The sequence below is a fragment of the Petaurus breviceps genome, unplaced genomic scaffold (assembly GCF_028583685.1).
Source record: "Petaurus breviceps papuanus isolate PSGF00001 unplaced genomic scaffold, PetGlider_PUasm1.0 175, whole genome shotgun sequence".
NCBI classification, from domain to species: domain Eukaryota; kingdom Metazoa; phylum Chordata; class Mammalia; order Diprotodontia; family Petauridae; genus Petaurus; species Petaurus breviceps.
Window position 1 is genome coordinate 45,154,834 of NW_027185764.1, and position 17,187 is coordinate 45,172,020.

The 17,187-nt window shown below is 36.1% G+C and overlaps 1 protein-coding gene across 3 annotated transcripts; it reads right to left on the reverse strand.

The window, feature by feature from the left end:
* Nucleotides 1–1,865: 1,865 nt before the first annotated feature.
* Nucleotides 1,866–17,158, reverse strand: ARRDC3 (arrestin domain containing 3). Of its 3 annotated transcripts, XM_069085088.1 has the most exons (8): nt 16,608–17,156; nt 12,440–12,521; nt 10,177–10,324; nt 9,097–9,199; nt 8,301–8,557; nt 7,703–7,865; nt 6,777–6,931; nt 1,866–4,741 (listed from the first exon to the last, which is right to left on the reverse strand). In XM_069085088.1, the coding sequence occupies exons 1-8, from the start codon at nt 16,885–16,887 to the stop codon at nt 4,685–4,687; spliced, it is 1,245 nt and encodes a 414-aa protein (XP_068941189.1). In that variant the 5' UTR covers nt 16,888–17,156; the 3' UTR covers nt 1,866–4,684. The 3 variants fall into 3 exon arrangements, with proteins under 3 accessions (XP_068941189.1, XP_068941191.1, XP_068941190.1); XM_069085090.1 differs by lacking the exon at nt 10,177–10,324 and having other exon boundaries at nt 16,608–16,665; XM_069085089.1 differs by lacking the exon at nt 1,866–4,741 and having other exon boundaries at nt 6,872–6,969; nt 16,608–17,158.
* Between the last annotated feature and the right edge of the window lie 29 nt (nt 17,159–17,187).

Sequence of the window (17,187 nt, forward strand, 5' to 3'; positions counted from 1 at the left end):
GCATTAATTGTCCACTATTTCAGGAGTTACAAGGATCTAGCTCTAAAAATAGTAGGCTATAAATTTTCTTTTGAGTTTCAAAATGGCACGATTACTTTCCACACACTGAATACCATATAGCTATCAGATACACATTTGTTTATAGCACAAGACTCAAGAGACTGTAGTTTTAGGTTCAGCACTCACATGTGGGCCAATTTGTATCCTCATCTGTGACCTTCAGACTACTATACTCAACAACCTGGTCTTCTGTTGGTGTTGGAAGATTGGATTTGAAGTCAGGAGACCAGATTTAGAATCTAACTTCAGATTCTGTTAACTACCTGTGTTACTCTGCACAAATAATTTAATCTCTCTGGTCCTCTATTTCCTCATCTCCTAAATGAGTTGGTTCAGGAAGATTAATTTTTAGAGTCTACCTTAGAAATCCTATGATCATGGTCAGATCAACAAGTAAATTGTAAAATAATTGCAATTTTTGCAAATGAAAAACAGGAAGAATCTAAAGTCAATATATTGATAAAACTAGTGAATAGACATTTTTCTATTTTTAGTATCACAAGAGATCCCAAACAACTTAGTAGTGCTTTAGAGTTATTCAAGATGTATTTTTTGCCATTGTCTTCAGGCCATTTGGAGTATACAATAAAGCTTACATGTAAACTCTAGAGTTCTATTTCCACGAGTAGGGAGGAAAAATAATGTATATTTTAATGGTTTTCCTAAGTATATCAAATACCTTTCATGACTAAAGATTTATCATTGAAATAATTTTCATCTCATTAAATAACCCATTGGGTAATCCTAATTTTTATTGGGTTTCACTTTTATCATAGAAGGCATCTACTATTTGGTCTAACTTCATTTTACAGATGACAAAACTGAAGCTCAGAAAAGATGTGATTTGTATGGTACCAGAGAGAAGACCACAATCTCCCAACTCTTTCCGTTTCCCCATGCTACCATTCTTTGCTCATCATGGCTTATTTTTGTATTGTTATTAGTTGCTAGAATAAAGACAACAAAGGGTTTTGGTTACAAATTTGGTGCAGCATGCTAGAACTTTTCAGCATCAAAGGAATTAAGAGCATGCAAGTTATCCATATAATGTAACAGTCCCTTTGATCAGCACCAATATTAAAAAAAACCCTGAAATATTAATTAGAAAAAAATTACATAGAAACTATTGAAACCTACAAAAAAAGATAAATTGAGGGGAAAAAAATCTTATTTCCACTCCATATTTAGATACAAATGTCCATTGGACATATAGACAACAACCCTTAACTAGGGATTCCTAGTCCATGGATTTGCATTACCACTAAATAGTATGTACCCAAAGGTTTTTTTATAGAAGGTTAATTTTTCCACTTGAACAAAAACATTTTTGGCCATTCATTGTAAAAACCATAAATTCTCTGAGTTTCTTCTGTAAAAGGGGCATCTTAATAAAATTACACAAATACCAACGTAAGCATTCATTCATATGCTCTTGTGATATTAGGAATAAAATCCAGAAAGTAAAAACTAACCCTAGTTAAATTCATGCAAAGTACTGAATGGCAAAAAAAATAGAATTAAGAAGGAAGGTTGACTTGCAAGGCTAAATCCTAATTTGGACAATCTAGCAGTTTAAATGAAATGTTTTAGGTTTTTATTCAAATGAACCAGTGTGAAGTAACACTCGAATATTCTCTTTAGTTCGAATATGACTTTAATCAGGATGATTAGTGTCTAGTGTGAACCTAGCAAATGGGTAGGTAGAGATAGAGACTTCATGGAGGGTGCAGCTTTCTTTTGCAAGTACTAGTGAATAATGAAATACTGTTTCTTAAGACGGTTACAAAGAAGAACTCTAAACACAATTTTACAAAAAAAAAACCCAAAACAAAAACTTTATTTTCCACAAGGAAGAGCAATAGGAAAAATTATCATTCCCCATGTATTCTTAAAACAGAGCCTACAAGGACACGTTCAGCACCAAAATAAAAAAAAGGGAAAAGGAAAAAAGTACAAATGACCATAGAATATATTCTATAAAGCAAACATTTAATATTGCACTTTGTTTCTTTAACATTTTGGATTTAACTTCTCTTTCCTAATTGGAAAATCAGGAATCTCAAACACTGGAATACATTTATGAATATAATGCTTTATGTCAGGAACTGACCAATACCTAGGAAATAATATAGTAAAGTAATGCCTCTAAACAACAGAGTATAGAAATACTTTCATGGAAAAACAAAAACAAAAAAACTTTATCTGATACAGTTTTTAAAATTTAAAGTGATCACATTTCTTCATGTGGTCTGGCGCCAATTCCTACTGGTCATCCCTGCTCTCTGTGTAACTTAAGGATTACATCATGTTAAGTATTCCAATGCTATGCATATAGTAATTGTTCCCTAGTTAGTGAGACAGAAGAGGAAGAAAAAAATAAAGGGGGTCATCTGACAACCCCTCTCCCCAACAAAAAAAAAAACACAACAAAACTAAACAAAAACCACCAAATGCCCTTTATGCCAAATAATCCATCAGTTTTTTTTTTTGGGGGGGGGACATTCACAAAATTATTTAACAAGAATAAAAAAATATTTCACCCCCCATTTCCTTGTTATCCAGTATTAATTTTCTTACTGGAAAACCCTTTAACTGAATCACTTAAAACGTGATTCATTTTTATGCTGGGTTTTCTTCACCCTGTCAGCATTTTTCAAACATGAATTATCTTCCATGTTTTCTTAAAGGCCACTTATGGAAAAGCCTATTTTGTTTTTTGTATGAAATTTTAAGACAGTATTTAACCAGGTCAAGCACCATACCAGTTTCCAAGGTTCATAGCCACTTTGCTAAGTCATGGGTTAGAGGGCAGGATAGCTATAACACACCCTTCACTCATCAAAAAATGTTAATTTTGGTAGAAAAAAATATTAACTTCTTTCTAAAATGGAAAGTTGATATATACTCTGAGAATGTAGGGTTATCAATGATTTTACAAATGCTGGTATATGTATTAAGAGAGCTAACCATAATTGTATTCAATAAATTATGCTACTGATTTGATCACTGTTCCTTGTTTGTAGAGGATGGAAGCTCCCTTTCTATAGATCCTTTCAAATTTTGCATTTCTTTTTTTGTCTGAACATAAAGCTGACTTCTAAAAAACCCAAACAAACCGTATTGCTGGTATAGGTTCCTCAGTTGATGGAAATATACCTTCAACAAGAGACAATTCTGCCAGCAATTAGTATTCTGGTGCTGGCCATTTGGGGTGGGTTTTTGTTTGCTTTTTTGATCAATTTCTATTAAAAAAAAAACAAAACCCTCAACACCCTTTTAAACTTCAACAGACCAAAAAGCAAATTGTTTACACCGAGCCCTTTTAGCATAACAGTATTTTCTTCCCATTTTTAAAACATACTTTCTACCAAAGATTTAAAATGTATAAGCATTTTTTTGGTGATTCACTTACAATGTATAAAAATAAATTTACTTTCTCTTCCTATCCCTAGTGGCTGAGATACTTCCATACTGTTTGGATGGTAAAAGACATTTCTCAAGAGCAATAGCCCTTACTTAACCCTGGGTTGGTGCCTGCTGATACTGCCTTTATTATTCCATTTTCAGCTCTTGCTAATTTCTTCTTCCATGTATCATGATAAAAAGGGAATGTGGGTGGGTTTTTAACTTTTGTGTATGTCCCTTTTCCAAATCTCCCTCCCCCAAAAGCAACCAAATAAACAAAACAACAACAAAAGAAACAAAAAAAAACTAACAACAAAAATTCAACAGTGCAATAAAACACAAATAGCATTCCAACGGTTTGGCAAGTGATGCGTTCACCTGAGATTAAGTGATTTTAGGCAGTCTGTAACAAAATGCTGCTTTGCTGTAATAGTAGAAAGGCAACACATTCTTAAAATAAATCAAGGTTTATACAATCTTGACAGTCTCATGAGTTTTCTCATCTTTTTTTTTCTCCCTACATTGGTGTTTGCTTATCTACTACAGTAGGCTGCAAAACATACAGCAAAAAGGATTGGCTTGAAGGCATTTGATGTTTGTAAATAAATCCACAATTGGATCCAAGCTGAAGAGGTGATACATGGTCAGCCTAGGAGGACAATTCTGAGCATGTGCTACACAGGTAAAGTCCAGGCTACATTAAATTAAAAAAAAAAAGTCAGTGCATTTGTCATAATAAAGTTTTTTTCAAAGCTTTCTTTTTGCTCCTTGTTGTGCTGATCACAAGCAAGTTTTAAAAGAGCATCAAGAGTCTGGCATAAATGAAAAAAAAAAAAAGCTGTAGTGACACTGAACCGCACAATGTAAGCATTGAGCATGTGCAAATTTTCAAATCAAAAGAAGGAAATTTTCCCTCTTTTACAACGTGGTATCTTGACACGTACGATCATAGGCTAGAGGCTAGAATAAGGCTGCCCCGTGTATGTGCCAGTTTAAGGGGGAAAAAGCTCACGTCTTCAAGCATGTGGGAGCAGTCCTGTGATGTTGCTATAAGGCTTCAGAAGCATGATCACTGGTGGTTTCATGTATTTGCCATTTTCTGGGCAAGAGTAATACCACTTCCTCTGAAAACGTGTCTCCAGGATTCTTTCTCTATCCACAGCAGGGCAGAGAGGTACAGTTCCGGACCAAGGTCAACTTATTTCAATCAAGCTTTCCTTCAGCGAGAGGGGCAAGATGGTCTGTCATCTGTGTGCTGATCTGGATTGGGATCGATCTAAAAACAAAGAAAAGGAACACTAAGCTATTTTGAAAATACCTGTGTTATATCAAGCATGGCAATGATGTATTTGGGAAGACACACCTAAAGTTTCTAGTATAGAGTACTGTCTTTAAAAAAAGAAAAAGAAAGAAATTTCTTCCCAACATTAAGCTTTAGTCTATCATATACAGAAATTAAGAATATAGGAAACAGTCAGAACATTTTCATAGACGTTATCTCATTTGCTAAAAAGGTCACATGAGTGTTTTGCTTTAAAAACTGGTGTAACTCTCAAGACATTAGGAAGACTGCATTTGTATAAGCAATGCCCTGGGAGATTGTCAGGGGGCGCAGTAATAATCTCCAAACTAAGCAAATCTGTGTATGCAGATGGCAGAAGGGAGAGCACACAACTAGTCATTTCTTTTACTAATGGTCTTCATGGTCAAGTACTGTGCAATTTCATTTCAACTGGGGACAATCACAAAAGGTTGGAAAACAATCAAGATACTGAAGATAAAATGAATCAGGCTATTTCCCTCCTATGTGACCATGCCTTAACAAAAGAATAAAAGTGGCAGCAACTCTAACTTTAGAGATCATATTCTTTTGTGTTACAAATGGTCTTAATATTCTTAGACATTTTAAACATGCTATTCCAAAGGGGCGAAATAGAGGAGAAAACAAAACCTTTCTCCAAAACCTGTGTTATGAGGTCATTCCTAAGTCATGTAAAAAGTATCACTACAGCTCTTGAATTCATCAAAGACAAAGCTGTTACTGATCCTACAAAAAAAATTCACTGAAAACTGATTTTACATAGATTGTGGTAACTGTAAAAAAGTTCCTGGTACTCTTGCTAGGCAGGAGTTAAATCCAACAGGAAGAGATGAAAAGACAGACACAGAGCTAATAAATACCCAACCAAAATCTGACCTGATTATAGAGTGTTTGAAGGAATATGTCCAAAACTATCAGAAACAACAGGGCAGACCTCATATTAACTTTTTAACAATAGAAGATAGGGACAATCAACTTAGTTTATTTAAAAACCATAGACAATTGGTCAGTAAAATCATAAATCGAGTGGTGAAAGGGCTCTAAATATTAGTGGCTTTTAAGGATTCAGGGAAAAAAATCTTTGAAGTCCTCAAGATGAGCTCTCATTCTATCAACACTTAAATTACTGGCATTTCAGCCAGAATAAACAGCGAATTATTTTAAATGCCAGCATTTTTTTTTAACATGAGACTGACAACACCAAGAACTGGCATTTTAAAAACAAAAGGAGAAAAAAGTTGATTAAAAAAAAAGTTGATAATCCAATGTCATTAAAATAATACAATGCCATTAGAATACCTGGATTTTTTTCCTTAGAAAAAACTAGTTTGTTTCCTTTGACCACTTGTCAATTGAAGAATGGCGTATGTGTGTATATATAATTCTATTATTATATTACTTAAAATACATATTAAATATTTATTTACACTTAAAATTCAACTTCCTGCAAAGATTTTTTCTCCCCAAATTGTCTCATTTCCCTTCTAATTTCAGGTGCATGGATTTTGCCTGTAAAAAAGTTTTTTGAATTTCATGTAATAATTAAAATTGTCCATTTTGTCTTTTTGTGGGCCTCTTTTATCTTTTGTTCGGTCAAGAACTGTTTCCCCATCCATAGAGCCATCTGCAGAACAATTTCTTCCTTGTCTCTCTAATCTGTTTATGATGTCACCTTTTACATCTACGTCACTTGGAATTTATCTTGGTTTAACAGAATATGATATTGGGTTGATAAAGGCAGTGCTTTTTTCAGCTTGTGTGTGCACTCAGGAAAATGAATTACAGTATTAGTCCAAGAGGAATGTTATCAGGTAGGTTGCATTTCTTGTAGAATAATTCTATTTCATTCTCAAGCCCCAAAGAAAATACTTTCGTGTTATCTGCTGCTTGTGGGGTCATTTGTATCTCCTCTAGTATAGAGAAGAGTTGAAGGCACTTGGTCAGCAGTTTTCATGACCCAGGAGAAAGGAAGCCAGATGTTCAAGCTTACCTCTGAATAGAGAGGTGGTGGCAGAAACCGGAACTCCTGAATGTATGCAAACAGTGGTCCTTGGAGAGCCCGCTCAAAATCATCATAGGCACTCATGGGCGTGAGATGGTTCTGCCTCTGTTCCTCTGTGACAACTTCGGCATAGCTGGGTGGTGCTAAAGGATAAAGATACACGCAATTCGAACAGCAAGTTCTTATGCATGTCAAAATACAAAGTATTACAGATAGTATAGATGTTAAAAGGACAACTGGGGGATAAACTAGGTAAGTAAAAGAGCTGAGGGCTAAAAAGTTAAAGACTAATTGCTAACAAAAAGTTTCATTATAAAAAAAAGCATCATTTTAAATTGAAATGCTTGGGAAAGATCTGCACTTTATGAGGAATAGAAAACTATTAACTCAAAAGATTTACAAAGTACTTTCCTCCTGACTATCTTGTGAAATAGGGTTGTGCAAGTTTTATTTTTACACACTAGGAAACAGAGGCCTGAGTCAGTTGTGACAGAATAATAACAAACATGATAGTACTTAGCATTTATATAATGCCTACTATATACTGTGCTAAGTATTACCTCACTGGAGCCTCACAACAATCCTGGGAAATAAGTGCCATTAGCCCCATTTTACAGTTGAGGAAACTGAGGCAAACAGAGGCTGTGACTTGCCCAAGGTCATAGCTGCTAAGTATCTGAGGCTGTTTTTGAACTTAGGTCTTCCTGACTCCGGACCCAGGACTCTATCCACAATGCTACATAGCTACTTGGGAGATACACATCTAGTAAGGGGCAAAGCCAGGGTTGAACAAACCCAGATCCACCATTTCTTAGTCTGGTCTCTTCTTTTCTACTATACCACCAAATAGATAGTCCTATCCTAGAGAAAACAGGTTGCTCAATCAAGAGCTTAGAAATGTATTAGCAAATTACCTTCAGGTCTTTCAGGCAAGGATAGACCAAGCCAGTTCATATTTATGCTACACTGGCTGCTGACGCTGGACGTCCTGCTACCAAATGGATGCAGAGGAATAGTACCGATGACAAGTGGCAAATTAAGAAATAAGTCCATGGCTCCAGGAATATCCACATAGACCTGAGAGGTGAAAGACAAAGGCAGGTGCACCCTTTAGGGATGTTCAGATGTTGCATGCTTACTTAACACTGGTATCTAATTTTTATTATAGATAAAATTTTCTCTGTAGTCATCTACTACATCACTGCTGTTAAACTCAGGTTACATTTACCCTTTGCAGAATGAGATTAAAATATAACTGGAAAATATTTAACAAAATAAATAAAAATACAATGCAATATAATTTAATCTGTGGATTTCTACATCAACATATGACCTGCACAGATCCTTATCTATGCTTTAGCAGCCTGCTGCTCTGTGAATCATTATAATACAATAAGGCATTTAAAATGTGAAGTTCATAGGCCTCACAGAACAAAATTTAAAAGTCAAACTGTGGTCTCTTTAAAAAAAAAAAGGCTAATAATAGTCTGAAATCTGTGCATCTGTGCGTACCATGAGTGAATATTCCACCCGGATTATACTACAGTCCAAAATAGAGGGGGACACCGGTGGGATTTTCAGCAGCCTTCCATTCCAGGTCTCTGTCTTCCCAGATGACAAGGACTCCCCTCGCAAATTGGCCACAAGTTGTTTGACTTCCTTCATTTTCCCTTTGGCATAGAAGGCCTGTGTTTGGTAAATGGCTGCCTTTGGCACCACCATTCGAGAAGAGCAGTTCTCAATTTCAGCAAATATCTGAATTGATTCACCTAAAATAAATGCAAACAAATTTTAAAAAATCCACAAAAACCCAAGGATGATTAGTGATAAGACAGCTGAGAAAAAAAAAATATTTACTCATTTCTCTGACAAATACTAAAAGTATAAGAGACATTTCACAAAATGAGAAAATTGTCCCCAGAGTGGCAAATTTTAGCACTAACAAATATGAACCAATAATATTCATGTAGTCCTCTAAGTTTTGCAAAGAGCTTTACATGTTTATCTCACCCGATCTTCACAATAACTCTGGGAATAGGTGCTAATATTATTCGCATCTTACAAATGAGGACACTGAGACCAAAGACGTTAAAAGTGCCTTGCCCCAAGTCTCACACAGTTATTAAGTGTCTAGTCAATAAGATTATCTGCAGAGATTATATTTTTGATGGAAAATTTGATAAGCATAATGTATGCTATTCTACTGAACAGAATTAGGTTTTCAGCTGGTTTACAATCATCGAAACTGTATACCACAAAAACAATATAGAGAAAATGTTCTTTCATGGGTTAATTCCTGAAAACATACCTGGGGTGTAGCCCTTCCTTTCAATTTTGGCACTTAAGGATATTGGGCCTGAGGTACAGAACCAGCAACACAGAGTCTTTTCTTTTGTGCCTGCTTGGGGTGACTGTAAGAAATAAAAAAGAGAAACACTTAGAGGTTGGTTTGACAGCACACTGTTTAGAATATGACAAAGAATAGGCTTTAAAAAAATCATAAAGTGGTATTTTTCATTACCTAGAAACATATTTTTTCCATTATTCTTCATTGTGACGATTCTTTTCCATTGAGGCAATACCAATAAATTAAAAATTAAGGTAGATGATTTATTAAGATCATGTAATCTATACATGATTTTGGCATCTCTATGTATAGTTAGAAATTAAAAAAAAAACCCTTTCCACAGTCCATTTAAATTTTCTTTTTAAAGAAAATAATTTGGTTATATTCTCAAACACAGATTCTTCTCTTTCTGAGAATTTCCTTTTTCATTTCAATCTACATATTAAAATAGAAAATACAACTCTGTGTTGTGATAAAATATATTCTTTAATGAAACATTTTTGGTAAATCAAATAAAGGCTTTGAAGTCAAATTGAAATTTAGGTCTCATAGAAAACATTTCATTAAGATGCTTACTTTTTATAAGGAATTAAAAACTGCTTTATGAGACTAATGATTTCTCCATTAATAACTATCCTTATATAGCAATAATAATGCAATGCAGTACGATTTCTTAAAATTGGTTCTTTTAAGTTTTCGGTCTCTTTATAAGAAACCCTTTTCCTCTGCCAATAAAATAACTGGTCAGGAAACAGTTCAAAGGTTTGTTTTTTGTTTGTTTTTCCCTCTGGAATGACATATTTCATACAGAAGTGCTGGTTGCCCATTTCTTTTAAAATGAGTAAAAAAACACAACCAAGAGCACACAAAGAATATGCTTATCATTTCTGAATTTTGGTGCTCTAATAATATGTCATTAATATTCACAGCATTGGTTTTCTAAATATATTGATTATATAATAAAGATTTTGTAGTTTAGGTGATTTTCCTTTAGTATTTGTATGCCAAAAACCAAGAATGAAGAATTCAGTCCATTCTTACCAGTAATGAAGGAGTGTTGATATCTATATGTTCAAAGACTGTAAATTCCTTCTTTAATTTTACTGGTAGAAGCCAAGGCCTGTGCAATTCGGCTTTCACCCAATAGCGCACACTACCATGTCGGCCTTCGAATGAGGTAGCAAGTGGTCTGTGCAGAACACAAAGGTCAAAATATATTATTTTTATTTCTCTTTCTAATAATTATACATTTGGTCAGAGCATAAGTATAAATATATTGATTGTGCTGTATTGTTTATGCATCATGATACATGAAACATTATTTTCTGGCAAGAATACCAGAGGGAACAATCTTTTTCTTTTTTTTTTTTGGGGGGGGGGGGGGGTAAAAAAAAAATTCCTGTTATCCAATAGTAGATATGAATATTTTACTGTAATTACAGGGATTTTTCTAAAACATGCCATAAGAATACAGTTCTTTTAAACATGTAAGAGGCTACTTTTATTATGTGCAAAGTTATGAAAGTGGAGAATAAGCAATTCTAAATAAATAGTAATTTCCTTGAAAATGGCTTTTAGTAGATAGCCACCTATTCTTTTATTGTGGTTTATTCTGTTAGCCAACTAATATAAAGACATTTAGTCCAACTGTTTTGAATGCTAAACTTCATTAGCCAAGGGTTATGACCCCTTGTGGTTATTAGTTAAGCGATAATAGATTACATATTCAATGTTGTAAACCTGTTTGGGGTAATTTTTTTCTTCAATGTCTGTCTGATCATTATATAACCTAGTTAGATTCTCCACCCTGCTCCCCCCCCCAATAAAAACACTTTCCAATGATTACTTAAAATCTCAATTGCTGATTTCTCGCCTTAATTTCTGCATCTTAGAACCATATAAGAATATATACATATATGTGTATATATCTATTATTTTGAACAGTTCTATCTTTGAATTCTCTATTTTATTTCTATCAAACTATTTAGATAACCAAAAGTTCACATAATTGTCTGTTTTCTCCTCACCCAATTCCTAACCTAGCTGCACTTTATCTTTTTTCAATGCTATATTAGATTTTTTCCCTTAATTTTTATTCTTCTAAGAACATTTAATCAATTAAATTGTTTTATGTTAATTTATGTAAAATACAAATTACAAAACAATGTTTCTAAACTCAAATCTTTGCAATGATATTCTAAAGTTAATTTTAGCTTATTATAAATAATTTATATGATCATTGGTTTTAATTAAGTCTATTAACTAAACTTATTTGGTCTATATTACTAATCATACTTAAATTTTGTTCTTCTCTTTAAAGAGATGCACTTTGCTCAATCTGAGGTTAAAAAACATTCTCAATTATTTTCTTTTATAAATTCTCTTTACATGTAGCAATTCAAATATTAAATTTCAGTATGCAGAGATAGGAGTTAAATATTATGGGCACCTGATTAACTTTTATATAAGATAAGTTTATTCTAGGACAATCAGTAAAAGTGCCATTTTGCAATATCTGTGAAATGCATACTCCTTTTCCATTAAGTCGAAAAATTATAAAATTCCTTCACATCCCTCAATATTCTTCTTTCTGTTAATAAGAAAACAAGATTAAAATTCATATGCAAATATGAATTTATTTTTCTATGTACATTTTTATTACTAATTATTTTCTACCCTCTTACTGACTGGGATGTGAATGTCCTCTACTCCCACCTCACCCTTAGTCCTTCTACTTAACTGTTTCATCTTGATTTTTTTGTGCAGTCATCATTTTCTTTACATTTCCATTTTGTCCCATTTAATTTTCTCCCAAGGCTTTCCTTTCATTGTGATAAAGCTTATAAATTTGACTTACATACCTTCATAGAGCCATATAAGACTTCAGAGAAGAAGTCTAAGTATTTCACTAATGCTCAGTCATCAGGCAATAGGTCAAACGTCTACTATACTAGCAGCAAGCTGGGCCCTATTCCACCCTAGTCTTATTCTCCTAAAATAAACGAAATATTGTATTTCATATTCAAGCACTGTAACCCTTTGGCAGGTACTAGGAATTCATATTTTATTTCCATGATTTTATCATTGGAAAGAAAAAATAGCCTCTTAAGTTTAATGGGCTGTTTTCCTATATCAGGTTTTAGTATATTTCCTCAGTAATGAAAAGGGTTTTTTTTTTTTTGTTTGGTGTGTGTTGTATTTTTTGCAACTATAAATGTAAAAATGTAGATTATTGAGAATTTTTTAAACTTTAAAAAAATGCTTTTGACTATTTGGTGAAATGTGGATTATATGTAATACTTACGTCTGTGGAAGCTCAAAGCTGAATGCATATTCATGCCTTCCTGAATGAATAGTGTGGAGGCCTTCTTCTGAATTGTCATCATCTATAAAAAAAAAATGCCATTCTGTCTTTAAGTATTAAGTATGTTGTTATAAATTATAAAGAAGTGTCCACTTATTCAATAAGGCAAAATTTTAATTTAATTCTCCCCTCCCCCAAAGTCTTTTAATTTGCCATATTAAGGATCTATTTTAAGAAAAAATTAAGTTCTTAACCTGGGCACTTATTGGTTTGCCTCTTTTTGCAGTATGTATGTGAATATAAACTTCTCTATTTCAAATTACTGAAAAACTTATACACGTCTTTTAAAACAGTGGATTTCTATGTGCTTCCCTGCCCCCATCTTTAAAATGTGACTTCTGAACTAAAAAAATCATTCAGTCTGTATAGTTTTCTTCCTTATTTCTAACAGCAGCAAACACTTTCCATGCTATCTGACAATATCAAGTTATGGAGTTTGAGGAGGAGGCAACTTATTCCAAAACAACTACTATTGTTTAATGTGAAGGGTCTAGTATATAGAGTCCCACCCTTTGGAAAGATGAAACCCAGGGAGGTGTTTGTAACTTTCAGACAAGCTAAACAGGCCTTTCCTTTCATCCGATCCATATTGTCTTATTACTAATACACTGTAGGGCAGCCTTTCACCCAAAATGGAGGGGATTCAGTCTTTGGTCCAAGTGTTCTCCCTACTTTATACTGGGTGATGGCCATAAGGGCCACTTTTCTTTCAAAAGCCTGTAATTCTAGCGCTGCGACCCTAGTTATTACTACATTCCCCTAAATAAACTTATTTTCTCCCCCTCAACTATTTTAAGAACCCATACACAAACGATTGGTTCTTATTCTTCCATTATATCTAAGGTAAGGTTAAAAAAAATTCTACCCCCCTCCAGCTTTGCACTTTTCACACAAAATGAAAGAATCATCGTGGTTTATCCATTTCACCCCAATGATGATTTCATTGCAGCTCCATGGCTTGCTAAAATGGCCATTTCTACATCTCTGGCCCTCCAGCAGCCCCAAGACCTCCCCCCCCCACCTTCCATCTCTTGCTGCTCGCTTTTTGTGCCAGCTCAGCAGTCTTAGGGAGGCTCGGCACAGCGGCAGCAGCGGAGGCAGGGGCGGCAGCAGCAGCAGCAGCAGCCTGAGCCCGAGCCCAGTGGTAAACAAGTGCTGAGCTGTCAATCAAAGACTAGACTCAAGCAGGAGAGGACCGGCCTAAACCGGCGCGAGCTGAGCCCCAGCCAGCCAGCCAGCCTCCAATATACATACAGTATACATTACACTCTAGCGCATTCGCTCACGCGCAACCTAGCCTGCTAGATAGACCCAAGAAGGGGAGGGGTGGAGGAGCCGGGGTGGGGGTGGGGAAGGGAGGGGGCGGCGTGTGCAAAGACACCATCTCCTCTTAAGCTTCCGGTTTTGCACACTCAGGCCAGTGTGCCCAAGAGGTTTTGCCTACGTTTGGCCCAGACACCTTTAGGTGCTAGTTGTTACCGGCTTTGGAAACTGGAACAAAGCGGAAACAAAAAGGGTAGGGGGTGGGGGGGGGTCATCAAGACAAAATATAATGATGCAACCCAAAACGAAATGCAAAGGCTCCCTTGGGTAGGGAAGGTATGAGTGCACACACACATACATATACGAAACCCTGGTGTAATTAAAATGTAATACTTCAGCATGGTTTGTCCCCCCACCCCCAGCGATTTGCCATCTTGGGTCCTGGCTATCCTGTCTCTTGGGTCATAGCAAGGTAACGCGCTTTGTTATCAAATGGCAAGGTGGGTGGGAAACACCCTTCCTTTTCAACAAAATTGACACTCTTTTGGACCTTCCTCTACGCCTCTGCAGAGGGAAGGATTTCCCCCCAAACCTGCCTAGTCCGGTTATTTCCAGTTATAAGCGGGAGGGTCCAGGACAATCCCGGTATCCTCAACGCCATGGGGGAAGGGGGGGGGTAGAGAAATTAGCATTTTCATTCCACGAAAGCCTAATTAGTTAAGGGGGGGGGGGGCAACAAAGGGGGGGGGGGGTTAATGCAAGGGGAAAGAGGGCAACGCAGCATAGCGGGGTCCGGAAAGGACTACGTGTGACTGCACAAGGACATGGATGAGGACCGCAGACAGTCTGATTGACGGACTGCCCAGGAGGAACCTTTTACCGGCGCGCGCCGGAATCCAGGAACTGGAATCCTCAAGCTTCGCCCCCTCCCTGCCTTAATTCCCTCTCCCCACCGGCACAGGCACCCAATCCAATCAGCAGCTGGCATCGCCTTAGCAACAGGCTAACAAACCAAACTCCGCCTATCGCTGCCGGCACGGGGCGTGGCCTCAGTTACCAGGCTAGTTTGAGAGGTCCCTGGTCTAAGTCATTGAAACTATTCCAGGTTAAGGTCCGTCCGCGTTTGGCTGGACAGGGGGTGGTGAGTGGGTGGGTGTGGGTGATAGCAGGTTCTTGTTAATGAAATATGGCAGACACAAATTAAAATATATTCTGCTTTCTATTCCCCCCCCACATTCTTCCCTACCCCCAACTATTGCGAGGCTCCCTTAACTACATCATATCTTTTATATCTACTTAATAATTTACCCTCTTCCCCCCGCCCACCACCAAAAAAAAAAAAAAGACTAGATAGCTGTTAGTTGCAAACTCTGGTGGCTGCTTTTCAATAAGCACCAGCAATGTGATTAGGCATTTGCTCTCTTTGGTTTGGTTTAATGTTTGAGGGCCTTAACAATTAATGGATGCAAATCATGGGCAAATAGATGTTTTATTCTTATATGGAAATTTCAGTTTTCCCTTAACACCCTGACATGCTGCATCATAGATGGAAGTTATATCATCTTTCATTTATTCCTACATTTGACTGAGACTTGAAATGGCTAGGAATATATATTTAAAAGAGGGGAAAAAAGGCAAAATGTCTCAAATTATTTATTTTATCTGCAAAATCGTCAATGTCTGAACTAAATACTGCATTAAAAAGGAGAAGGACCAAGAATTACATAACCAGTTTTAACATTATAGTCTTCTGGTGCTAGGAATTAAGTCATCGCCACCACCTGACGCGTGTAACCAATCTGCTGAGAGCAGAACAGGCGCCCCTCCTCACCCCCCCCAGTACTGGTCCGAAACAGGATTGAACCGCTTCTAACAAAGGGTGGAAACTTAGAAAAACAAGCTTAGAGTCTGATATATTTCCACAATGTATCCATTCAAACAATAGATTAGCAATCTCAGGACCCCTTCCCCCTTTGACAGTCTTTTATCTTCCTTTTTTAACCAAAATCAGAGCGAGGGCGAGAAGTCCTTTACATTTCCTTTTGACTGGCACCGGTTTCATTCAATGTATGTTCCAAAGTTAGGAATGATGCTCTCAAAAGAAAAGAATTGACCCCAAATGGCCTCTTGGTCAAATTTTAAACCTGCCATGATGATACAGTCTTTTTTCCCCCATTTTTTTTTAAGAAAAGAAAAAAAGGTAGCTTGATGTAAATTTTGAACTGAATTGGAAAGAAGAGAAAAAAATAACACGTGGGGTGTTTGATAGCATATGTCAAAATAAGCCACGGGAAACCTTTTATCAAGGAACAACGATTAATTCTGAAATCATTGCATGTCGATGTTATAATCTAAAATGCACCTCTAAGCGTTCATTAAAAGATGCTACTCCATGCTTTTATTGCAACTCATTTTGTAGAACCAAGGTTGCAAAGTAAAAAAAAAAAAAAGAAACAATTGATATTTGACTCCAGTTTCTAGCAATGCGTTTGGAAACCATATTATTAGAATGACTAAATCTGATGGAAAGAGCTATTAGAAATAAGGCACATATGAATTGCAAGTGCGTATTGCAAGAGGCTGATAAAGGTGTGAGAGGTAGTTAGCAAAGTGCTATACCAGTCAGTTTGCAGATGGCTCGAATGCATTGCTACTTAACACTCGATAAATGTCAAAAAAAATTCAAATTTTCAAGTCTGCAAAAATATTTTCTACAACAAATGTTCAGATTTTAACCTGCAAAAGCCAAGAGTTAAATTGCATCAATTCATAAAAAATAAGAGGGAAGTTAAAGAAAATCCATATTCCTTTATGACTTCTGAATAATGCAAAAAAAAAAACTTACCTCTTTCATGCCCAATTAAGATGTCTTTATGGTTGAAATATTCTACTTCTTCAGTGTAATTCTGTGTATAGGCAGTGTTGGATCCAGCATTTCTAGATTCAGTCCAGCGTACTTTCGCATGTCCTCTTGCATGAATTTTGAGAGATTTTACTCTGATTTCCCCAGTAACTTCTAAATTCACTCTTCCTGAGACTGTATCCCCACTAGAATATACAGGGACATTACTGTCATTAAGACAGTCAAAGCTTATTGTCAAACTCTTAACCTTCCCCAGCACCATGATTATAACAAAATCTATAAAAAAATATAATGTAAGACAAAAAAAAGTCAAGATCACATATAAAATGCGATCTTCACTAAACACTGATCGATGTCTTTGCCGTGCAAAAGGCTTGCAGGCAGGATCAGTGCATTCTTTACAAATAGTTCATTGAGATTTCTTAAAAAGTCACAGCACTGGATGCTGCTCGCTGCTACTTCTCAGATCAGTGGTCTCTGTACAAAGACGGGTGGCTTCTGCTTGCCAGCTCACTTTAAAACCAGCTTTGTGAAAAACAACCCCACAGAGCATGCGCACGGC

What these genes read in the sequence shown, in the direction of transcription:
- ARRDC3 (XM_069085088.1), bottom strand. Translation starts at nt 16,887, where the DNA reads ATGGTGCTGGGGAAGGTTAAGAGTTTGACAATAAGCTTTGACTGTCTT. An exon ending in AGCTTTGAGCTTCCACAGAC is followed by an intron (nt 10,325 to 12,439) that starts GTAAGTATTACA and finishes TGTTCTGCACAG; the next exon opens with ACCACTTGCTACCTCATTCG. An exon ending in CACCACCTCTCTATTCAGAG is followed by an intron (nt 4,742 to 6,776) that starts GTAAGCTTGAAC and finishes CTTTGTTTTTAG; the next exon opens with ATCGATCCCAATCCAGATCA.